General features: G+C 61.1%; 1 protein-coding gene across 2 annotated transcripts in view; it reads right to left on the bottom strand.

The window, feature by feature from the left end:
* The window catches only part of LOC102444753 (cytoplasmic phosphatidylinositol transfer protein 1-like), a 40,354-nt gene that overhangs the window by 7,892 nt on the left and 7,752 nt on the right, over positions 1–24,710 (bottom strand). For both annotated transcript variants that reach the window (XM_075899217.1, XM_075899218.1), the window contains 7 exons: positions 15,714–15,862; positions 8,497–8,585; positions 7,508–7,515; positions 6,736–6,807; positions 5,197–5,292; positions 4,659–4,814; positions 3,849–3,912 (listed from right to left, as the gene is read on the bottom strand). In XM_075899217.1, the coding sequence (XP_075755332.1) occupies positions 3,849–3,912; positions 4,659–4,814; positions 5,197–5,292; positions 6,736–6,807; positions 7,508–7,515; positions 8,497–8,585; positions 15,714–15,862 (634 nt within the window). The remainder of the gene's footprint in view (positions 1–3,848; positions 3,913–4,658; positions 4,815–5,196; positions 5,293–6,735; positions 6,808–7,507; positions 7,516–8,496; positions 8,586–15,713; positions 15,863–24,710) is intronic.

Below are 24,710 nucleotides of genomic sequence, written 5' to 3' on the forward strand. Positions count from 1 at the left end.
ACACACACACACAGAGGATGCACATTCTCCCTGCGCAGTGCCCCTTAGACACACACACACACACAGACAGACAGATGCACACTCTCCCTGCACAGTGCCCCCTTAGACACACACACACACACACACAGAGGATGCACGCTCTCCCCGCACAGTGCCCCCTTAGACACACACACACACAGACACACACAAACACACAGAAAGAGGATGCACACTCTCCCCGCACAGTGCCCCCTTAGAGACACATACACACACACACACAGAGGATGCACATTCTCCCTGCGCAGTGCCCCTTAGACACACACACAGACAGACAGATGCACACTCTCCCTGCACAGTGCCCCCTTAGACAGATACACACACACACACACACACAGAGGATGCACACTCTCCCTGTGCAGTGCCCCCTTAGACACACACACACAGAGGATGCACGCTCTCCCCGCGCAGTGCCCCCTTAGCGAGAGAGAGACACACACACACACACACACACACACACACAGGATGCACACTCCCCACGCACTACCTCCTCGATGAACACACACACACGATGGATGCTCGCCTTGTGCAATGCCCCCCTTGATGAACACACACACACACACACACAGAGGATGCACGCTCTCCCCGCACAGTGCCCCCTTAGACACACACACACACACACACAGACACACACACACACAGACACACACACACACACACACACAGAGGATGCACACTCTCCCCGCGCAGTGCCCCCTTAGACAGACAGACAGACACACACACACACACTCCCTCTCTCTCTTTCACTCTTTGCTTGCCGCACGCTCTGGCATTCTCAGCCACGCACCCGTGGAGAGGCCAGTGCAGCACAAAGCAAGTCAGAGAAACAAAAGGTGCGCGGGACAGACGGGCGTTTGGACGGATGTCAGCAGGCTGCCCCTAGGAACGCGGGAGGGGGAAGACGCTCTCCTGTGTCTTGTCAAGGCATCGGCTGTGCCCCAAGGAGCAGCCACTCTCACCCAGCCCGCATACCCCGCGGCCAAGTCCACTCCCTCTCCCAAAGCCCAGGCTGGGCCCTCGAGCGGCCGGAGAGCCCTGGCCCAGGCAGCCCTGGATGGGCATGGACGCTGGTGCCTGGCCTCTGCTGCAATCCCCCAGGCTGTGAGCGGGACAGGCGGTGCCCTGCAGGGTCAGCGCGGCTCAGCCCCGGCCGAGAGCTGCAGACAGGGCCTGAGTTGTTAGTGCTGTTACTCCGGAGACGGACCAGCGAGCCCAGCCCAGAAAGACTGAAGCACCAGTGAATGGCACAGCCAACGTTTCTCAGCCTAGACCTCTGCTGGGCAGAGACCTGAGCCACCACGCTGGCCAGGGAAAGCCTCACCTGCCAGCCTAGAGCAAGTGCCAGCAACCTCCGGGGGGCCTGAGACATGGCCCACCCGTCCCAGTGAAGGGTTTCTCCAGGCCCAGCCTCTCCCAGCAGGAGGCGCTGTAGGGAACGGTGTGGGAGCACAGGCAGCCTGGGAGCTCCCACACCCTCCAGGCCCAGCCTCTCCCAGCAGGAGGCGCTGTAGGGAACAGTGTGGGAGCATAGGCGGCCTGGGAGCTCCCACACCCTCCAGGCCCAGCCTCTCCCAGCAGGAGGCGCTGTAGGGAACGGTGTGGGAACACAGGCGGCCTGGGAGCTCCCACACCCTCCAGGCCCAGCCTCTCCCAGCAGGAGGCGCTGTAGGGAACGGTGTGGGAGCACAGGCAGCCTGGGAGCTCCCACACCCTCCAGGCCCAGCCTCTCCCAGCAGGAGGCGCTGTAGGGAACGGTGTGGGAACACAGGCGGCCTGGGAGCTCCCACACCCTCCAGGCCCAGCCTCTCCCAGCAGGAGGCGCTGTACGGAACACTGTGGGAGCACAGGTGGCCTGGGAGCTCCCACACCTCCAGGCCCAGCCAGAGCTGCTGCAGGGAAGGGAACTCTGCTCGTGGGCTGGTTTCCTCCTGCCGGGCTGGCTGCGGGGCACTCCCAGGCCTCCGGTCCCGCGCGGTTTGGCGGCAGTGGCCAGAGGCAATGGCCTAGCCGCGCTGGCTGTGTGAGCTCCCGGCTAGGCCAGCCGCACTCTCTCTATAGGAACAAGGCAGGAGCTCTGGAGAAAGGGGCCTCCCCCCCACTCCAGCCCTAGCGTCTCTCCCGCTGGTGTCACGGGCACTGCTCCCTTCCTACTCTCCCCTCGCCAGGGCCACTGGCAGGCAGCTCAGTCCGCTCCCGGGCTCGCCCTCCCCAGAGATCCCCTCGCTCAGCCTCTCTGGGGCAGCCTGGGGGCTAAGGCCGACGTGGCTAGTGCCCAGCCTCGGCAGCGCAGGTGCCCCAAGGACACAGTAATGGGAGCAGCTTCTTCTACAGAGCCCAGAAGGAGAGGGGCGCCCGCAGGCCCGCTCAGGAGGGGGATCCAGCAGGCTCTGGCTGTGGGCTTCTCTCTGGCCGGATTCCCCGGGGACCTGGGGAGACGGGCGGGCTCCGCGAACTCAGAGCCTCCGGGCTGTTCCCGTCTCCATAACCTGCAATGGAGCATCGGGGGCAGCAATTTACACTCCCTCTGTGTCTTATCCATCTGTCCCGACACAGCCTCATCCGTCTGTCCCGACACAGCCTTCCCCTCCCTCGGGCTGCCGGCACTCCCAGCTTCAAGAGCTTTCTGCTTCTCTGCAGCCAAGGCCTGCCCTGCCCTGCGCATCAAAGCCCAGGATGCTTCCCCCGCTGGGGTGGAACACTGCGTCTCTGCCCCGCCGAAGAGCAGCCCCCAGGCGTCAGCCCGCAGCCCCATCCCGGCACTAGCCACAGCCCGAGACAGAGTGGCTCGCAGGCTGGCGGAGGAAGCAGGCCGGGGGCTCCAGAGGTTATGCCTGACCCAATCCAGGCCAGTATGCCCTCTAATTTTTCCATCCATGTGCTGAATAAATTGTGTTCTTTGCACCAAGGCAAACACAGCTGTGCACCACCAATATAAACCCCTGCTGCCAGCTGTGGGCGCTGTGCTAATCAGCTGGGTGGCACCTGAGTCTCTCCTGGGCAGCCACCCAAGCACTCAGCTTACAGGGAACACTGCTCTGGGCCCCTTTCCTGCAGTCCCACCCCCTACCCTGAGAACACCGCTGCCCCCAGCACTGCGGCCGGCCAGGCCCCCAACCCCCGTGGCTCACGCCAGCAGGACATGCAGGGAGGGGTGTGCGAGAGGCGGGCGGTTGGCTGGGAGCTGGGGCGGGAGGCTCCGCAGGCAGAGAAGGCGCGATGAAACGCCCCAGCCGCAATGAGGTAAAGCCAGGACGGGGGGGGGGTCAGTGGAGTTAATGGGCCCAGGGATCTCGACAGCATCAACAGTGGCCGAGGCCCCCAAAGGGACAGTCCCCCCCCCGAGGGACACTGCTGGTCTCTGCTGCCCTGTGCACCATCAGTTCGGCCTCCTGGCCCACGGCAGCTGCGTTTCCCCATCTACAGGGGCCAGACTCAGCCCTGGAGGAAGCGCCTGCCTTCCCCACCCTGCACGCCGGGTCTGAGATGGGTCCCAGGCCTTTCCCGGGGGGAGGGCCTGACCCCAGCGGAGCCCCGGCAGCGACCCCAGGAGCTTGGCCTGCCTTGCATGGCACGGGGAGCAGGGCCAGAGGGAAGGGCAGGCCCAGGCCTGGGCCTGGGGGAGGGAGGAGCATTCTGATGGCTGGGCCAGGGTGAACGGCCCCTTTCGCTGGGGCAGGGAGAGGCCGCTGGGAGCCCTTGGCCCTGGAGCCCAGCACAGGCAGGGCCGGCGGGCGGCAGGGAGGGGTCCCCAGGGAGCAGGGCAGCCCTGCCGCACAGTGGGTTCCCGCTACCGCCACAGCAGGCTCACTCACCGCACCACTCGTCCAGCCAGGCGAAGGCCTGCCGGTGGCCTATCAACAGGATGTCCCGGATCACCTGCAACCACAGCACAATTATGCCCTGGCTGGCACTGCCGGGGACCCGCCACCCCACAGCCCTCAGTCCCCCCCGCCCTGCCACAGGGCTCTGAATTAGCTCCTCAGCGCAGGGCGCCGGTGGCCCCTCCAGAGAGAAACAGGGTGTCGTGTGGCGCCTGCATTCAGCAGCCATCGCCTGGGCCTTCTCTCAGTGCACAGGGCTGGGGCAACACCCGGCACCCAGATACAATCTGTGGCTGTGTGGGCCTTCACACCTGTCATTGCGCTGGGCGGCTCCAGGGCACAAGGACCGTCATTGCAACAATGAAGGCAAGATTCCCACCCTCCTGCACCAAAAGTACAAGTCACTTGAGCTCAAGGAGAATCCCCATTTAAGAGTTAGCAGTATGGGGCCTATGACACGCGATTGAGACGTTCCAGTTGCATTTAGTAGAGGGCAGCGTATGCATGCTTGTGTACGCACACGCAGGCATGCTCATTCTTTACCCAGTCCATTACAACACAGCAGAGCGGCGCTTCATCTCAGCAGCCACAGCTTGCGGGGTCTAGTTATAATCCCAGCTCAGCTGCTAATGACTGCAGGGTTCCCAAGTCTTCTCAAAGGTTGGACATGTGCCCACCTAGGCCTGGAGCTGTGGTGCTCTGAGGAATTTCTCCTGCCACCCACCAATGAACTGTGTGGGTCTTGTTTCACCGGAGGGGCAGACTCCCCCCGCCCACAATGCTAGCCCCCCAAGCCCTCACCTTGTGGACAAACTGCTCCACTCGCGTCTGCAGCCCCCACACCTCGAACTTGACCGTGACCAGTTTGTAGGAGCACATGATGGGCTTGGTGTGCTCCTGCCAGCCTTCTTCCAGAGGCCCCCGGCCTGTCTTCACCGAGCAGAAGTACCGTGGGTCCTGCCGTGGAGAGGGACAGCAGGGGTAGCTCAGCACACCAAGCCTGGCTGCCAACCATCGGAGAAAGGAACTAGCCCAACCCCATGGTTGTTTCAATGTCCTCTTTCGTTCCACCCCAGAGCTGGTCGCCTCCCCACTTAGAACAGCTCCTGGCTAACAGCAGCTAACAGGTCAGGAACATCTGGCCCAGCTGAGGCTGGGTGGATTTGAATATATGAATGGGAAGGAACATGGCTAGGCGGGCCGGGCGGGAAGGCCAAGGGCGCTAGACACGGGCCTGGCAGCAGGAAGTGCAGGAGCAGGTTGGTGGGAAAACAGGCCCGTAGCTGTCTGGTTGGGCAGGTGGGCGTGGGTTGGCGTGAGGCCTTGCAGGTGGCATTACCTCTGTGCTCCGGTAATAGCGCTCCGGAATCTCGTCACAGGCGATGTCCAGGAAGGTGACCTCATGATTGCCCAGGATCTTGTCGCTGTGGAAGATCTGGGGGTGGAAAGGACAGGGTGAAAAGCACAGCCTGGCCCCGAGCACCTGCCACCCCCACCTAGCGCCAACCGGCCTCGTCAGGAAAACAGGCCCTGGAACTAGCCATTCCCAGCAGAGAGAGCTCTGGGAAGCTCCTGGAAGATGAGTGGGGGTCAGCTAACGAGACACCAATTTGCAGAAAAGGCCCCAGAGGCGATCCTGGCAATTACAGGCCGCTAAGTCTAACTTCAGACAAAGTGGTTGAAACTATCATAAAGAACAGAATGATTGGACACGTAGAGGAGCAGGACTTGTTGGGGAAAAGCCAGCATGGCTTGTGGAAAGGGAAATCATGCCTCACCAGTCTCCTACAGTTCTTTGAGGAAGTCAACAAGCCTGTGGACAAGGAGGATCCTGCGGATTAGTTGTACTTGGGATTTTCAGACAGCCCGTGACAAGGACACTCACCAAAGGACCCTTAAGCAAAGCAAGCAGCCATAAGATAAGAGGGCAGGTCCTCTCCTGGATCAGTAATTGGATAACAGATAAGAAACAGAGCGTCGGAATAAATGGCCAGTTTACTGAAAGGAGAGAGGTAAATAGCAGGTCTTCCCGGCGATCAGCATATTCATAAATGGTTTGGGAAAAGGGTAAACAGTGAGCTGGCAAAATCTGCCGATGATACAAAACTACTCAAGAGAGTAAGTCCAAAGCAGACTGCGAAGAGTTACTAAGGGATCTCACCAAATGCAGAGCATTGACATTGGAAAACACAATCCCCGCTCCACAGAAATAATGACGGGGTCTAAATCAAACGAGAAGTTGGGAGTCACTGGGGATAGTTCTCTGAAAACATCTACTCAATGTGCCATGATAGTCAAAAACCCTACTGGGGTGTTAGCAACCACAAGGAAAGGGGCGGGCGGAGAGAAAGACAGCAACATCAGAATGCTCCTGTATCAACGCCTGGCCCACCACGGCATCAATCCAGTCCACGCCCCCACCCTGAATACTGCCGCCAGCGCTGGTCACCGCATCTCAAAAAAGCTCTATTGGAATTGGAAAAGGTGCAGAGAAGGGCAACAAACATGATCAGGGATGGGAACAGCTTCCGTATGAGGAGAGATTAAAAACCTGGGAAAAATCGAGTCGTGTGGAGTGTTACTTACTCCTTCACATCACACAGGAACCAGGGATCAAGGATTCAATTCCTAGGCGGCAGGTTGGCGCGGGGTGGGGGTGGGAGTGGGGTCTGGGCGGACATTAGGGTGCAGGAGGGAGCTCAGAGCTGGGGTGCAGGGTCTAAAAGTGATCCACCACCCACCCTTCCTCTCCTCTGCGTCGAACCTCCCATGTCTCAGGGCCTCACCCCTTCAGCTCCCTGGCAGGTCTGGGCTGGTTCCCAAGGAGTTCGACAAGCAGCGGAGCGGCAGAGAGCGGGGTTGGGTGGGACCCACTTACGTTCTCGCTGTCGCCGCGGTTATCCTCGTACTTGGTCTCGATGTAAATGGAGAACTTTGGCAGGAAGGAGCACTGCAGAGAGAGGGAGCGGCCGTGGCCGTGACCAGCCAGCAGGGAGCTGTGTGGAGTCCTCCTCCCTGTGAGCCCACGTCAGACCCCACTGGTCATCAGAGGCTCCCCTCAGGTTGCTTGTCAGGGCGATTCAGGCTGTGCTGGCTCGCCAGCCCAGGGCACTGAACCCCCCCGTCTCGTGCCAGTGCTCCCCACCCGGCCCAGCTCACTGGCCTGCTTTCGTCTGCCTGGGAGGGAGCTGGTGTAGTGAGCAGAGGGCTGTGTAGCCTCGGAGCCGCTGCTCGATCCTCCTGAGGACTGTGCTGAGCCCTGTGATTAATGAGGCCTGGAGCGAGGGGGGCGGGCATGTGCGGCAGTGGGGCGCCACGGGAGGAGCAGCCAGGGAGCGGCAAGACGCACCTTGAAACAGTGTGCGGCCACCCAGAGTCTGGCAGGGAAGGGGTTAAGCCTGTCTCCTCAGGCCGGAGCCAGGGACCCAGGGATAATCCTTTGCCCTCAGAGCAGGGACTGGGGCGGGGAGGGAGCAGTCAGGGCTGGGTCCAGCAGTGCGAGAGGGGCTGGTGCTCTCCCCTCTGAGCTGCCAGTCAGGAAGGGGCTGCTCCGAATTCACTCGCACGCCCGCGGCTAGCAGGGTGGCAGGGCTGTGCTGCCCAGCCGCGGGGGTGCTGGCAACGGGATACTGGCCGGTCCCTGCTCTTACCGTGTACTCTGCACCGACAGCACAGCGCCCCCAGGGTCCGGCAGGCAGCAGGGAGAGAGACAAGAGAGACACAAGAGCAGGGTTACGGCAGGGAGGCGGGCGGCCAGCGGGAGACCTGCCCCAGCCGTGTGGGAACCCCTCCCGCACTTGGGAGCACGCTGCCTCCGAGGCACACTCTGCGTGCTGCTGGGAGGGGGCCCGCCTGGGCTGTGTGCAGGGGGAGCGGGCGGCGTGGCTGCGGGCAGGGGGCGCGGATGCGGGCAGGGGGCGCGGATGCCAGCCCTGGACTGGCTGGACGCCCCCCACACACACACACTGTTCTGCAGCAGGCAATGTGCCTGGATGTTGCTGAGGGAGGCATCGGGGGTGAAGCTGGCTGGGCCACACAGGGGGCATGACCGTGGCCGGGCAACGCCACACCCTGGCTGACTTCCCAGCACCGCGGGGTCCCAGGAATCCCCGGGCGCACAGCCCCATGCAAGGCTGTGAGCGGTGCAGGGCAGGGTCCGCTCCCGGTTCCTGTCGGCAGAGGAGCGTGGGCACCCGCAAGCCAGGGCAGCGCGGACCCTGCGTGGCAGGCTCTCTGCTGGCAGCACGTGTGAGGGGAGCCGCCGCGGCCCAGCCGGGGGATGGCCCTAGCATGGCCTAGTTGCGCAGTGGAGACCAGGCCGAGGCACGGCTCATCACACGCCACAAGCCAGTGACTCCCGGACAAGGGGCGTGGCGCACACGTGGCCTAGGCCTGACCATGTGGCAACACAAAGCTTGCGGGGAGGGGGGGCAGGCGGCTGGGTCCCCCAGCCTGCAGTGAATGACCCCGAGTCCCAGCCGCAGGGGAGCGGAGAGAACGGCTTTGTAGCTCTTGACGTGCGCAGCGATGGGAGGGTCTGGGCCCGGGCCTGCTGCCCCCCGTGCGGGGCGGAGTGACGGGCGGGGGTGCAGAGGCAGGAGAGCAGTGGCCGAGCGGGGGAGGACGGGAGGGCTCTTACCGGTAATGGTGTACGGGTAATAGTTCCAGGCCTTCTCGGTGATGTAGAATATCCGGGGGGTCACCGCCCGGGCCCAGCTGGGCAGCTTGCTGCAGGGAAGAGCAGCGGCTCCCGTCAGTCCTCGCTCTCAGGGGGGTGTCACACCCCTGCGCCTGAACCCCGCTCCTCCCCACAGCGGGTTCAGCCCTATCCCGGCCAGTGCCCCGCAGTGCTGGCCTGAGAGGAGCTGTACTCACGCTGCAGAGCCAGCTACCACTCACGGCCCTGGGCCCCGGGGTGAGCTCTTCACACCTTTCCAGCCCTCCAGCTCCCTACCCAGCCAGCTAGAAAACACTGTGCTTCCCCGCTGTCCCCTACCCTCCCAGACTGATACTCAATGGGGCCAGCCTGTACCCCTCGAGCCCCATCCCCACAACCTGTCACCCCTCCCCAGCCCCACACCCGCCCGGCTCACCCGCCTGGGCCCAGCCTTTTGTGCTCTCCTCCCCCTCCTGCAAACAGGGTTGGCTCCTGCTCCCAGCTGGGCCCTCCATCTCAAAGGAAGCCAGCTCAGGTCCCCGGCTCATGACCGCTTTTGTCTGGCCCCTAGGGTTTCCCCCAGCCCCGGAAGTGCAGCTCCCGCAGGGTCGGATGTGCTGTGCACGGGCACGACTGTCACTGGGCTGGGCAAGCAGCCTCCTCTCACAGGCAGACTGCAGCAGCCAGGGCTGGAAATGAACAGTCAGCTCACGCCCGCTCTCCCTGTGCTGTGACAGCTGCTCCTCGCCCATTGGAGGGGAGCTGGGGGCAGGGGGGATGAGGTGTGGTTTGATTAATTTTCAGCCTCTAAAAATAGCATCCCCAAGAGGGGAATCGTGAGCGCCTCGGCTAAAAATACCCTGTCTAGCACCGGCAGCTCCCTCTGTGGGTAAGCAGCCGATTCATGCGCAGCGAGAGATGGAGCAGCACAGCCAGGGCTGTCTCACATGGCCAAGAGATCCATCGCGGGCCCTTCCTCCATGGAGGGGGCCGGGGCAAAGCCAATTCACAGGCCAGCAATCTACTCGCAGTTGCTGCAGGATCAGTGAGGGGCAAGAAAGAGGACTGGGCTGCGGCCAGGTCCGGATTAAGTGGGGGGCCTAGCCGGGCAGCTGCCTGGGGCGCCAACCTATGGGGGGGTGCCTGATGGCAGCTCTAAGGGGCGCGGGGCGCTAGGGGGCGGGGCCACGCATGCACCGTGCGCCTGGGGGCGGGGCCACACATGCGCCGTGCGCCTGGGGGGCGGGACCACACATGCGCCGTGCGCCTGGGGGCGGGGCCACACATGCGCCGTGCGCCTGGGGGCGGGGCCACACATGCGCCGTGCGCCTGGGGGCGGGGCCACACATGCGCCGTGCGCCTGGGGGCGGGGCCACACATGCGCCGTGCGCCTGGGGGCGGGGCCGCGCATGTGCCGTGCGCCTGGGGGCGGGGCCGCGCATGCGCCGTGTGCCTAGGGGTGGGGCCACGCATGCGCCGTGTGCCTGGGGGCAGGGCCACGCATGCGCCGTGTGCCTGGGGGCGGGGCCACACATGCGCCGTGCGCCTGGGGGCGGGGCCACGCATGTGCCGTGCGCCTGGGGGCGGAGCTGCACGTGCGTTGCACGCCCACTGCCCGGGGCACAGGAATGGCTCGAGCCAGCCCTGGCTGCGGCCAAAGAAGAGAAGACGAAGGAAGGGAAAGCGACCGGAGTGTGAGCATGCGTGAAGCACAGAGGCAAAGGCTTAGATGTACCGGGTGGAGCAGCCCAGCATCAGACAGCTAAGTGCTGTGTGGCAGACAGAGCCCATCGGAGTCGCTGTCACGGGGTTAAAGCCCCAGAGGCCCTGAGACACTGCGAGGGTCGTGTCTGCCCGACAGCTTGATGGAGTCGGGTTCTCCAACGCGGCTGTAGGGATCCCCCAGGGAGGGAATCCGGGACCAGCCCAGGAATCTGGGCCCATACAACACTTCGGAGATGCTGCCGGAGTCACGGCAGCTCCGCAACAGCCCCTGGGGTCACAGCGAACTCTGCACGGGGCCAGGTCAGGCCACGGGGCTTTCATCAGCCAGACACGCAGCTCTTTGGTGTGTTGCGGTGCCACGGGGCAGGCGGACAGGCTCTGCCTTCCTCAGCAGCGCCCATTTTTCTCTCCTGCTTCCCCTGCCCCCCTTCGCCAAACACCAGGAGGCTGGGCCAACTTTTCCAGAGCGGGGCACCTCAACCTAAATCCGAGTTCAGGCGCCTAAACAAAGCGCCACCTGCTCCGAGGTGCCCAGCGTCCCTGCATGCGCTCGGGGCCTCTGTGAATTACATCACTGATCTAGGTACCAACAGGCCTTCCCCAAAGGCCTGTGAGGAGACCTCCTCAGGGTCCGGCTGGGTGGGCCCATTCTAGGAATGGAGGCCTGTATACAGTTACCCATAGTCACCCAACTTCGGAAACTGGAGTGTAACTGACTAGCCCAAACACAGACACAGCAGCAGAGGGGGGGGTACTTCCCAGCTGCCAGGGCTAGGGGCAAACGGAGGTGTGAGGCTGTCAGCAAGGGCAGGAGCTTCTGTTCTTTCGATTCCTCCTACAATCAGCGAAGCAGGATTTGGCCTGCTCCTTGGAAACCAACACGCTTGCCTCTACAGGAGCAGACGCCAGCCTCCATGTCTCCTCCCAGCTGGAAAAATCGACAAGACCCCAAATCCTGGCTCCCCCTCAGGTCAAAAGAGGGAGCCCAAGCTTTAAGCATTTTATCTCCCCGCACCCCCGCCCTTCGCCAAATGAGAAGCTGAGAGCGAAACTGACGAGACAGGGCGGCAAAACATTCCAGCTCCCCCGGAGTGGCATGCAAACGGCAAACAGCCACAGCCAGTCCTGGCAGGCCCATGAGATTTTAAAAGCTCTTTCCATTCTAATCACAGTGGCTAATAACTCAGTGAGGAGCTACTTTAAAACATAAGTGCTGGCCCTTAAACTCTTGCCTTTGTTCCCTTAGATAAATAGTAGCTGAGTTATTTCCTTGTCGTTCCCTACACAAATCACAGGGAACAGCTTGAACACTGCAAATATTGAGCTTATCTTTCCGCAAAGACTTTGTTAGCTCTCCCAGGCAATTGACAAGGCTCAGAGCAGCAGCACAGTGCAGTTTAGAACCTGCCGCCCTGCTTTTCAGAACAGGTATTTTACAGCAGAGCCGCAGCGATGGTAGCAGGAGCAGGGGGCAGCAGTGAGCTTGCTAAGGAGCAGTTTGCATTTTTCATCCAGGAGCTGCCTGGCCGTCATCAACTATCCCACCAGCCGGAGGGGCTGAGAGAGAGAATGTGGCTCGCTGGAGTAGGGGCAGACCCACACCCTCGGGGTCAGCCCCCTGGGCGGCTCGTGACTAGCTGCAAATAAATCAAAGGGACCACTAGGTGTGAGCCGGACCAGAGGGCAATCACTCCGTCCGGCAGGGGTAAGGACCAAGGCGTGAGCTGCTCTTTGTGTGGTTAGACTGTGCATCCAGCGTGGGGGTGGGTTGAAATGTCACCTCCTGGCTCCTGCCACTAGCCAGGCTCCAGCGGGATGGACGAGCAGTCCGATCAGACACATGGCGCCAGAGCCAGGCCAGGCTCTGAAATGGAGTCCCACCCAGAAATGGAGTCCTTAGACTCTCTGGGGCAGAGGTGAAAGGAAGTGGGTGCGCCTCTCCGGCAAGAGTTGTGAAAAAAGTCAGCAGGGGGCTATTGAAAGAGCTGGCAGGGAGCCAGGCTGCAATAGGGCAGTACCTGTGAGACAGCTGGTTACTTTCCCCACTGGCAGAGGGCTTGCCTCCTGACAGCTCCCCGGCCCAGTCTCATCATTTGCCTTGTGCACACAGGAGAGGCCCCATCACGTGGGGGGCACTAGCAGCGCCCTCCCTGAGGCCTGTAGTCTGACGTCCAGACTCTGAGCCGGGCCCGGGGCCTCCCCCCTAGAGCTCTCTGCGGGACCCCAGCTGCCTGATGCTGCTCGGGCAGGGCCTCTGCTCCTCCCAGACTCACTGCATCCTTGGGGCAGGTGTGTGGGGAGGGAAAGGGGGCCAGAAAGCAGCCAGAGGCGAAGTGACAGACCCACCAGGCCCCTAGATGACCCCTTTGTCCCACCAGCTCCATACTTCCGGGAGGGGAAAGGGGACCGCTCAGAACTAGCTGAAGGCCGCGGGGACCGCAAGGTGTTTGAACAGGACTGGGCAGGTTCAGGGAGGCTCTCAGCGAGGCCTGTCTCCTGAGCCAAGGCGGGGCCTCAGGCGGCAGGGAGGACAATGGAGGCCCTGGCAGGAAGACAGCCATAGGCAGCCTTGTGTTTACTGGGGCCCAGGTGGAGCAAAGGGACTGCAGGAGCGTTCCTGGAAGAGGTGGGGCCCCAGGCTAAGACACAATAGCCTGTGATTACATAGGAACAGAAGAATTGGGGGGGGGGGGCGCTTTATTCATTAACAGAGGAGAAACTCTGCGGGGCGGGGAGGGAGAGGTAAGTCGGGAAAGGTGGTTGTCAAATTTCTGAACTGGACGCACACTGCAAGGACGCCCCATGGGGTGGACAAAGCCTTCGAGTAAGGACAGGCTGCAGTGTGGAACCTTGGGCTCCAGCCCTGGTAAATAAACGTCTGGCTGGTTTTACTGCAGGCTGGCTCCGGGCCCCGTGAAAATTCTTTGAAGGTGAAACCAGGGGATGGGGGGGCCCTGCTTCCGGGAAGGCAGCAGCTCGGTGCACATGGCAGGGGCCCAGAAAACCAGGGACTGGCCACTCGAATGTAACACCAAAGGGAGGGACAGGGCTCCCTCCTGTGAGCAGATGGGTCATTCGCTCTGGACCCCTTGGGAAATGCCTTCTCCGCTGCAGCCAGCACCCCCCAACTAACTCTGCCTCCTGACCCCCTCCTCCTTGAAGACACTCTGGAGCCGAGAAAGCAGTGAGGGGGTGAACAGCCGCCCAGCACCCCAGAAGGCCTTGGAGAGAAGGGCTGGGAGTGGCAGGGGAAATAGGGTGACTCTGAGCCCGGGGGGCTGAGGAGATCAGCAGGAAGGGGGGTTGGGAATGGCATGACCAATGGCAGAGGGCGGGGGGGCCGGAATGGCTCACTACCGACCCCCAGGAACAGAGCCCAGGAACCCCTGCGCTTGCCATCCTGCCCTGCTTGTGGGACCTGTTTACCGCCAGGCTTGGGAAACCCGCGGCAGGCGCTCTGGGCAGATGAGACAATGCGGGATCCAGCTGGGAGCTCCTGGAGTCGCTGGCTGGCGCTGCCTGTGACCTGCTGGGTAGCTGTGGGCAGGTCACTGCCCCGCTCTCTCCGCACAGACTGACCCACCTCCCGGCGGGGTCCCGCTCGCGTTAGCAACACCCCCGGGCGCTCCACGAGCAAAGCACGGCCCGGCAGCACCCACAGCCCCAGTGCAGCTGCCATTCCCTTTAAGCTGGGGCGGGGAACCTACGGCCCACAGGCCGGACCCGGCTTCCCTCGGCCAGGCCTGCGGCAAGGAGCCGGCTTCTCTTCCCCACCTCTGTTTGGTTTGGTTTGGTTTCCCCCGGGGTCAGGCCAGGGAGGGTGTTTTTTGCTTCTCAGTGGCGTGTGGCTCCCAAATGATTTTTCTTGGGGTCAGTGGCCCCCCATCATAGAAAGGTTCCCACCCTTGTCCATGAGGAACCCACCAGGACTCAGGCCCCTGGAGGCCGCTGCCAAACGAGGGCCAGTGAATTAGGGAGAGAGCGGAAGCCTTTCCCGGGAAGCGATTAATCAGTCGTGCTCCGGGATCTCTAAGGAGGAGCTAGGACAGGACTCAGACCCAGGCTGGAGCAAAGGGGACCCCGATGTACACACCCCTCCCGCAGGTGCATGGGGACATCGTCTGGGGCAGCTGCATCGTGAGGCTAGTGTGAGAGTTTCTGCAGCCGCCACTGGCCCGAGAGCTACATATGCAGGGAGTGGGGCTTCCCTGCAGGACCATGCTGGGGCAAAGCCTGGCACCAGAGGAGAGGTTTGCCTGGGGATACAAACGCTGCCTTGAAATCCAGCGTGGGGAGGGAGACTGAGCAGGGAAAGGGGCTCAGGACTGGGCTACGAGCCTGTACAATTAACCGATAAGCTGGCTCCCGGCCCGTGCCGAGCCGCCTGCCGGCCACTACTGCCTCCCACAGAGGCAGCAGCACAGGGGGGCAAGGAGGAGCTCGTGCTCAGAAGGAGCGAGCATCAAAGTCGGCTTCCCACGGGAACTGGCTCCCTTGGAGCCACCTGCCTCGCCCCCACGCTGCTGCTTCTCTACCAGAGGCAGGCGGGGTTTTAAGCCAGCTCCCCTCGCATCCCGGCTCCCACCTGCCCCCCGCATGCTACAAATTTCTGCAGTTGCACATTTACACAAATCCACGTTTTTTAACATCCCAACTGGGCATAGGAACCAGCTCAACAGGAGCCCTAAGAAGCCCACGCCATTGTAGCAGATGGGTCTCGACTTCCCGGGACTGTGCGCCTGGTGGGGGTGGGGGTGGGGGTGGGGGTGGGGGGGAAGCAGCTTCTCCAATGGCAATGGTGGCTGAGCTGCAGCTAGCGCTTGGGGGAGCGGCCCATGACACAAGGGGGGCGGTGCTGGCGGTGGAGGGGCCCACTTGCGGCGAAAGGACTGTAAGGAGAAGCCGACACGGAGCAGGCAGGATCCAGTGAGGAGGTGACTGGAAAGCCTAGGGGGTGGGAGAAGGTGCGGGCCCACGCAGGCCCCGAGAGCTAGATGCAGGTTCACATCCCACCCCTGCTGTTTGCGGTCAGCTGTGGATCTCAGGCTTGGGGAGAAGCATCCACCCCACAAACTCTCCATTGTCACTGGCTGTCACTGGGCCGGGCTGAGCTGAGTGGGCTGCAGCAGCTGCACTGTCTTCTTGCCCGTAGACAAGGGGGTCTTGAGACCAGGTGGCCAACTGCAGGGGTAGCGTGCACTGGGGCAGCTGCCATCCTAGTACCACAGCTGGCAGTCCCTAGGCGTCTCCTGTGCAAGGTGCTGTACAAACACCACAGAGAGCTGCAGCCCCAGGGCTGTCGCGGGGTTTAATAAAATACCCTCCAAGAGATCAGGGTTGCGACTGGGGGCCCCTTATTCAGGAGAGACGTTGTCTATTGGGGAAGCCTTAATCCGGCGCTCAGCCCCAGGGACAGCAGCAGAAGTGGCCTGTGCTTTGCGGATGATCATCCAGGGATGAAGCAGAGAACTCACCTGGACAGGTGCACGCGTTTCTCGGTGAACTGGCCAGGCCCATGGACCGGGTCTTCATGAGGCTCGTTTTTCACCACCTCCACACCCTCGCCTTTCTCGCTCTCCTGGTGACTGTGCTTACTGATCATGTACAGCTGTCCGACGCGGTACTGCAACAGAAGGGGACACGAGCAGGGGGCTGAAAAGCACCGGTCGAGAGAGAGAGGAGGCCAGGCAGATCCTCCAACCCCTCTTCTGTCAATGCTGGATTGTTCCCGATTCTAGTCACATTTGGGCTGACATTTCCAAGGGCCGCTGCCCTTCCTGGGAAGACCAGGCCACCGACCTCCCTCCCCAGCAAGTTTTTCCTGGGGTCCTGCCTACCTCTGCCCTCTTATCCTCCGCTCCCATCCTTCCCGCTCGCAGCCCACCCCCAACGATTCCTCTCTCGCCTTGGCGTTTACGCTCCTCGCATACTTGCCTTCGTTTCCTTGCTCTTTGCTTAACTCCCCCCCATTCAGTCTCTCGCGCGCGTTACATCGCTGCTCCTCTGAAACGCTTCCAGTGAGTCCCCCTCTAGTGATGCAGTGCCCAGAAACGAACCCAGCGGGCCCCGTTCTCCACAGCCCAGCCCCTGGGGGACACCAGAGCCCACAAAATGCTGCTGCTGGTGGAGTGAACATTGAACTTCCATTGGGTAAACCACTGGGAAATCAGCCTGGAGCTGGCAGAGAGCTTGGCATCTCCTCCCTCTGGGACACTGCTGCATATGCCACCCTATGTTCTAGGAGCCTTCGTTTCCCCTGCCATATGGCACAGCAAACACCAGGGCACTGGGCACTCCAGCCTGGGGCTACCGGGCTGTGGAGTCTCGCCCCTTCTCTCCCCCCAATGGCTGAGGTTTATTTCTGTCCCTCCCATCTGCATGTTCTCATTCTCCCATGTTTCCTTTGGATGAATCCTCTGCCCTGGCTGTTGTTTGCGGATCCTCCCAATTTAGACTCACCAGGGAATTTCATTAACTTGCTGTTTGCTCTCCCTGCCAGTCATTAACGAGGATATTAAATGGGACGGGCCCCAACACAGCTGGCACCCTCCCCACATCTCCCCAGGGCTGCGCCGCTGGCTCTCTCCCCTTTGTGGAGGGATGCAAGCACTCTGTGGAAGAGGCTCCATCCGTCCTGCTTCCTCCCTCAGCGGCCTCAAACAGAGGGGGGTCAGGCTCCTGCTAAGGGCAAAAAGGGGAACGCCCCAGGCACCTGTCCCAGCTCCGCACTCCCTACGGGCAGCCAACGGCTCCACTGCTTTGTGCGCAGACCACTGGTTGGGTAGGGAGAGCATCTCCTAGCAAGGGAAGGCTGGACGTGGGCAGAGGCCTGCGTGTACCAGCACGGGGTGCTGTGGGGGAGAGCAAGAGGCTCCATCCAAGTGGGTGGTGGGCGGGGGCTGGGGACAGGGCCACATGCCAGCCCAGGGAAGCCTCCACAGAGCAACAGCTGAGCGATAACCATGGCCTGTGCTGCTGCACTGCCTCCCGGATCCCAGAGCCACCGGGGCCGCACCCCTGCTCGGCCCTGTGCCCCAGCGGGAGAGGAAGCAGGCTCGGCCCCAGCCACATAACCAGAAGCCAGCGTGGCGGGGAACGATGTAGCCACCCCGCGCCATCCGCCCGCATCCACCAGCTAGAGGGCAGCACCTGCCGAACGGTGGGGAGCAGCTGTGCTACAGGGGACCCTTGCACTTTGTGGAATCGCTATTCACGGTTCCATGTATTTGCAGGGGTCTCCTGTCCCAGCCTGGGGGTGGCGGTAGCCACGGAAAATTCACTGCGGCTCCCGGCAGCTGCGGCGAGTTCCCCATGGCTCCCAACCCTGCGGAGAGTTTGGGAGCCATGGGGCGCTCACTGCAGGGGCTGCGAGCCACTGCTCCCAGGTTTCCCGAATTTTGCCATTGGCGGTCGTGCCAGGAACGCAGGGATGTGAATGTGCATCCGAGTACACGGTTAACCGACGCGCCGGGGCTGACACCCACACACGTGCTGCTGCCTCCATATCAGAGGCAGCAGTGGGGGTGGGAGCCAGTGTGCCGGCTTTTAAGCACCAGCCTCCCCCCACCCGTGTAACCATGTAACCGCTGGAAATTCAGTGGTTATACGTTTACACAAATGAACACGTTACCGTACCCAGGTGCGGGTTTCCTGTACACACCACTCTGGGGAAACAGCCTCCGTCCACGGCCAGCCTGGGGTCAGGGTGTGGGAGTGTAGGCCTGGGTTGCCATGGCAGCAAGAGCTGGCACAGGCTCCTCTGTTGCACTGGGTGGGGGGGCCCGTGAGCGTGGCACCATGTGGCTGGCTCTGCCCTCCCCCGTCTCCCCCCATGAGCCCCAGCTGGGCTGGCTGAGCAAAGGTCGGGCTGCTCCTTGCAAGTGGAGGGCCCAGCAGAGCTGAAGGCCTCTTCAGCAGGTGGCTCCCGACCTTCCTGCCATCCAGCTAAGCATGTGCCAACCTGAGAGGATGCACCAGCAGGGTGGGAGCTTGGCCCACGCTGGGGGTGGCAGCACCCAGAGTGGACTGGGGGGCAGGCAAAGGTGGCCCAGCACCCGGGCTGAACGAGATGGGGAGAAAGGGCTGAGAGCCCCTCATGTTAGTCAGCGGGACCCCAGGTGCCCTCTGCGGGGGGAAGTGAGGTTGTGGGTGGCGCATCCACTAGCCCTGCCTACACGTCCCACAGACAGCGGGGGTCCTGCCCCGGAATGCCCCCCTCAGGGGATGGCCACGGTGTGGTGGGGGTGGAAGAGCCATTTCTGCCCCACTTCTCACATTGCAAGCAGTTCTTCAAACCCCATCCCCAGAGGGGAGCCAATGGGCGCTTTCAGAGGAATGCAATCAGCCCTCATTAGAAGCTTCTCCATACTGGTCCTCCTGCTGTCCCAGATTAACTGCCTTGCCTGGGCCTTTGTTCTTATCACAGACCCTGCTGGATCCTGCCTTGGCCCCCAATCTGGCCCATCTGGGCACACGCAGGCGGGGAGGATCCTGCGTTATCCTGCCCGGGATGGGACTGCTGCCTGGGGAAACTTCCCTGCCCTCTCCAGGCAGGAACTGCTCCAACTACTCATTGCTGCTGCAGTCCCAGCCTCTCCCAGCAGGGGGTGCTGAAGGGAGCAGGGCAGGAGCGCCAGCTGTAAGGGAGTTTTCGGCTGCTCCTGTCCAAGCCTCTCCCACTAGCAGATTGTGGTAGCTACAGGCCAGGGAGCACAGCCCGGGTGTCAGCCCTCTCCAGGCCGTGGGGCTGTACTAAGGTTCCAGCTGCCCCGGAAGGGTCTCCATGCAGCTGGCTGAGTCCGCCTCCATTGTCAGCAGCAAGTCACCCTACCCATCCTTTACCTAGCACCGCTGCCTGTGTAAACATTAATAACAAGCTGGGCACATGGAAACAGGGCGAGCAGATAAGCTATCAGCAGAGCATGTCCATTCACACCTGCCAGCTGCCGCGGGAGCCTCCACAGCACCAGGCCGGGGTTCCCACGCACACTGTACGGAGCCCACTTCCCCCCACAAGGTTCCCGCCCCTCGGCAAGGTCTCAGGCAGGCAGAGGAAAAGGCACAATAGCCAGGGCCTGGTCAGACTCCTGTACTGGGGGCTGTATGCCGGGGGCAGGCCTTGCAAACCTGAGGCCTCCCTAGCAGTGTTCCCTGTAAGCTGTGCCCTGGGTAGCCACCCAGGAGAGAATCAAATGCTGCCCAGCTGATTAGCACTGTGCCCACGGGTGTTTCTCCTGGTGGTGCACATCCACCCACGCCTCAGTACACATAACAAAATTTATTCTGTACCTGGATGGCAAAGATTAGAGGGAACATTAATCCCAAGCCATGGTGAGCTCTCTTCCAGCGTGTGTATGGGGGGGGGGGCAGGCCTGGGAGAACTACGCTCCCTTTGTACAGAAGGGCCTGGGAAGACACTGGGCCAGGTCTCAGGAGACCCGGGTTCTATTCCCAGCTCCGCTTCTGAACTGCAGCATGACTTTGGGCAAGTCACTGCTCCTCCTGGTGCCCGTTTCCCCTCCAGCCCTTGGTCTGTTTAGCCCATCGGGCACTGAGCATGGGGGGGTGTCTCTGACCTTGCTCGGGGACTCTAGCCACTGCTGCAATACAAACAGGAGCGAGTAAATAAAAGCGCTACACGCTGACCTTTGGGCCAGGGCTGCCTAGCTAACTCCCCAGCAAAGCCACAAGCAGCCCCTGCATTGCTGCTATCACAGACAAACAAGGCCTGACTGGGAGACCTGTGGCTGGAAACACTCACTGTTTGCTGTTCCGACCGTCCCCGGGCTGGGTGAAGAGCACAGCGCCGGCAGTACCCACAGCACGGGGCCGGGGCCCAGTTATTTTTGTAACTGGCGTCTACGCCTCTCCCCACACTGATCTCAGTTCACAACCTCCAACCAGGCCCCAGGCTATCGCCCGCAGCTAGAGGGCACCACATGCATTCCCTGCCTGGGGATCGCAGGGGGCTGTGGCCTAGTGGGAAGAGCATGGCGCAGAAGCTGGGATAATCCTGGGATCCAGCATGGATAATACAACTGACTCAATGGGAGGACTCACGTGTCTGGTGCTGAGCCCAAGGAAACTCCCCCTGGGAGCAGGCACAAGGATAGTCCCAGCTCCTGGGCCGGGCTCACCCCAGTAGGCCACACAGCCACGAGGGAGCAGGGAGCGCATGTTTTGCTGCTGAAGGTGGAGATGGGAAGTCACTCCAGCCAGCCCGCAGTGGGGTACAGGGGAGGGGAGCTTAGCACACTCTGCCAGGCTGGATGGACTCAAGGGAGCTGCTAATTCTGCCCCCTCACACTGAGGCTCAGTGTTAGCAGAGGCTCCTGCAAACAGTCTGGCTGGTGAATCTCCAGGAGCACCACAGAAAGGGCTAGTTGCGGCTGTGCAAACATGAACCTCTCCAAGCCCCCAGCTTCCAAGGGCTCCTCCCTCCGCTGCCTGCTGTTTGCTCAGCCCAGTATCACACTAACGGGATGTTCTCGGGGTTTGCAGAGGGAGGCTGTTTGCTTGGAATCCAATGGCTCCAGCCCAGTCTTCCCATGGGCATCCTTTAGAAACAGCTGTATAAAAGCAGCACCTCTAGACTCCAGCGGAGCTCAGGGCTCTGCTGTGCTAGGCGCTGTACATACAGCACATGAGACAGCCCCTGCCCCAATGAGTTACAGTCTAAACAGATATGGGTTCAAAAGAAACTGAGGCACATACATACCCAGGAAGTGAGCTGCTCAAGGTCGCTCAGATCTCCCAAATCCTAGCCCAGGGCTCTAGCCACTCTACCGTACTACCCGATCCCTCAGAGCGACAGCTCCAATCACAGTAACTGGGAGCCATCTTAGTTGTTCCCCTTTATAAAGTAGGGCCTGGAGACAGCTCATCAGCTTATCAAGCACAATAAACCCCTTCAGGAGGAGTCAGCTGAAAAGAAAATTGACTTTTTGCTCAATAAACAATGTGGGAGCAGAAAAAAAAAAAATGATCTGATGATGCTGCTGCATAGTAATTATGTTATTGTTCCACCGAAGATCCTATTCATCCTGGTAATTGCTGGAGGGATCTTATCGCCACTTCACCTCATTGTAAATGTTCTCCAGGTGTTAACAGGAAATCTCTGCTCCCCTCGCACATTAGAGAACCACAGCCCTGCAGTCCCCAGGGTACATGTGGGGAAAGAGATGCTCGTGGGCATCCTGAATAAATTGTTGACGTGCCCTTTCTAATCGAGGCTACAAAGCAGCCTTTGTATAGGGAGGCTGGGGACCTACTGTAATTACCAGGGCTTGTGATGGGATTTTATCCCTCATCAGAAACACGAAGATGGTAGTTTACAGGTATAACTCGGAGGAATCTGCGTCCCTAGGCTTGGATGCGATGTCACATTGATTCAAAGACGGAGACCTGGGAGGCCTCAGCAGGTATCGATGTTTTCGATTACCCTCACAACACTCCGTTTTAAAGTGGGCCACCGCTGCTCCCTAGGTCGGGAGTTACGGGCAGGCGGCTTTCTATTGAGAAATTCACAGCTCTGCACCACAGACGGTGTAATTTACTAGTGAGCTACTCCTAGCTCTCTGCCAGCTCGGGCAGCGTGCTGTAGGCTGCTGCCGCTACTCTCCTGGGGAATCACCACTAGCACACGCCTACAGCAGTTAGCAGGAATAAGGTCAAGATCTCCTTCTAAAAGTAGCTGTCTGCAAACCCATCGGAGGTTACGAGTGGTAAATGCTCGCAGGCCGCCTGGAGCTGAGCATTATGCCGCCGGCGTCGGCACGGCTAGCTGTAAGCAATGACAATGCACAGCATTAGTCATGGAATAATTAGCGCCCACACTACAGAGCTGGGATCTCCTCGTCCTACGATGCTGAGCGAGAAAGAGGACTAATTGCTCCAGGAGGGCCTGCTGTGTTGAATGATGCCCCATCCGCGCCATGGCCAGCTTCTGAGACCACTCCAGCTACCAGGGTCTACAATCCCCCCGGTTGTATTTAATCAATCAAAATAGGGCTGTAAAAACCCGTTGGTTGCACTCTATAGTTAAATGATACGTTTAAGCAGTTAACGGGAGCGGGGGAAGCAGACCCTGCCCATGGCATGCCCAGTCCTGCCGGGGGCTGCTCCAGTTACCCCTTTACAGCTCTCAGCACAAATCCATTGTTTCTCGCACTAGGGAAAAGCCCCCCCGCTCACTTTGCAGGCTGCTAACGGCTTTTTGCCAGAGTTCTAATTGCGAATTCAGACCTGGGGCTGACACCCCGAGGGGTCCCTACAGCGCCTTGCCCAGCCTGGCTCTGCCTCGTGGCCTGTGGGTGCTACAGCAATACAAGTAACTCACGGAGGTATGCACAGGCGGCTGCGTGCTTCTGCTGCAGCGGCCCCAGAAAAAGCCCGGGAACCCCCACGCTACACAACGCGGGTTTCAGTCTGAAGTGTCAACACCCAAACACAATGGAGGCCTGAGACTTAGGCGGCTTCTCATGCTGCCCAGCGCCTGGTTTTTCCAGAGTACCCAGAACACATTCATCCAGCCACCAGGAAGGTCCCCTGGCAGTGGGGCCAGCTGACCACGGCAGAGACTGCATCTCCCGTGGGGTGGGTGGTGCTCAGAGGCCATATAGGCCACCCCAAGGGGCCAGGCGTAGGAAGGACTTACACTAAGCAGCAGAGCTAGTCAAGCAAACACTGTAAGGGCACTCAGATCTCAGACTTATAGGGCATAAGCTCTGTGGGAAGGGGGGGAAGCCCCCCATCACTCCAGCACACACACCCCTTTGTGGCAATAGCATTGTCCTAGTCTCTAAAAAGCAGGGGAGATGCTGGCCTACGTGTGCCTCAGTTTCCCCACATGCTCCCGCCTGTCCCCTGCAGGAGGTCACGTGCTGATTCGTGAGTGTTTGCCGAGTGCTGAAGGCTTGAGCTGGGCGGGACGACAGCAGGGCAGCTATTTCCCTGGGCGCCAGGCAGGGCTGGTGCCCGGGGCTCTCCGTGCGCAGCAGAGTGCACACATACCTTCGCTTCGGTTTCTCAGAAGACCTATCAGGGAGGAAGTTTCCATGACGCATGCTGCCACGGTAACGAAGGCCTTTTGCAGGAGGCAGGAAGCTGCCTGCCTGACACTTCCCGTGCAGGGAGGCCTCACGTGTCGCTGACCCTGGGCTCCCAGGCCGACCTAGCAAACCACAACCTCCCCTCCTCATCTCTCCTCGACACCGGCCTGCAAGGTGCAGCCCTGCACGGCGGCCTGAAGCCTTCGCCCCCTACCCCACGAGCCCCATGCCTGCTCTTGCTCTGCCCCGCTGAGCAGCAGCGTTGCGCTGTCTGCCCCACATCCTGCCCCACACCCGCTTCGAGCTCAGCTCCCGGGGGAGAAGGGAGACCTGGCCGTGGAAGTGGCTGGAGTTTGAGGCCAGGCCCCGCCGTGCTAGGAGCTAAGCCTGCCTGCATGGGGCCCCCCTGTGGTCACTGCCCCCCAGGCTAACTCAGGGCTCTCCTCTTCCAGCACCCACCCGCAGCGACAACACCTCCCTCCAGCTCTCTTCTCTCAGCAAGTGCAGCTCCCTGCCTCCATCTACCCCGTCTCCACGGCGGACTCTGTTCCCAGGCCTCACTCCGCTGGGCGAGACAGAGCCGATGGATTAACCCTCCCCGCCACACGGCTCCGCATCTGCCACTGGCACCTGATCCCTTTTCCCACAGCGAGTCCAGCTGCCCTCCGCCCCCTGTGCCGAGTACCTGGCACAACACCAGAAGATCGTGGGGGGAGCCATGAGCAGACATGATGCAGACTTGTTGCACAGTGAGCCTGGCTAGCATGCAGCCCTGGGGGCCAGGGAAGCTGGCACTGGAGCGGGTCTGTGGCACGAGGCAGAGACGGGCCCCATGCACATCTTACAACGATCCCTCGCGGCTGATCTCATCCCACCACGTCTACCGCACACGCATCCAGGAAGAGTTTCCCCTGCTGCTAACATGCGGCCACCTCTGAAGCGGAGCAAGCAACCCTGCCAAGAGGGCAGGGCAGGGAGCGGAGGGATGCCGTGCCCACCGGACGCTGCCGGGGAATCTGTGACGTAGAGGGCAGGGACCCCGCTGGGGGTATGTGGCCGGGGTAGAGCCGAGTTGCTGCTCACGAGGGCTCAGGGCCCTGGTTTCATGTTTCGTCTGAAGAGCACAGAACCAAATTCTGCAAGTCTGTCAATGCAGAGTCACTCCATTCGACTTCACAGACACCACTCCGGATGTAGAGCGGCGTAAGCAGGGTCCCACAGCCCAGGGACCCTTACCATGTTCCTCTCTGTGGGGGGAGCTGCATGGCACCCACCCTGTGACTTCCAGATGCCGTGCTAGGGAACAGCCAGGAGCACCCATCACTGAGTCCCAAGGGCTGCTGCCTGCGGCAGCCTGTGGTTTCCTGTCAGACTCTGCCCAGCTTTTTCATGGTGAAAATAACCTTCGGAAATGCCACCTAC

The sequence above is a fragment of the Pelodiscus sinensis genome, chromosome 16, assembly GCF_049634645.1.
Source record: "Pelodiscus sinensis isolate JC-2024 chromosome 16, ASM4963464v1, whole genome shotgun sequence".
NCBI classification, from domain to species: Eukaryota; Metazoa; Chordata; order Testudines; family Trionychidae; genus Pelodiscus; species Pelodiscus sinensis.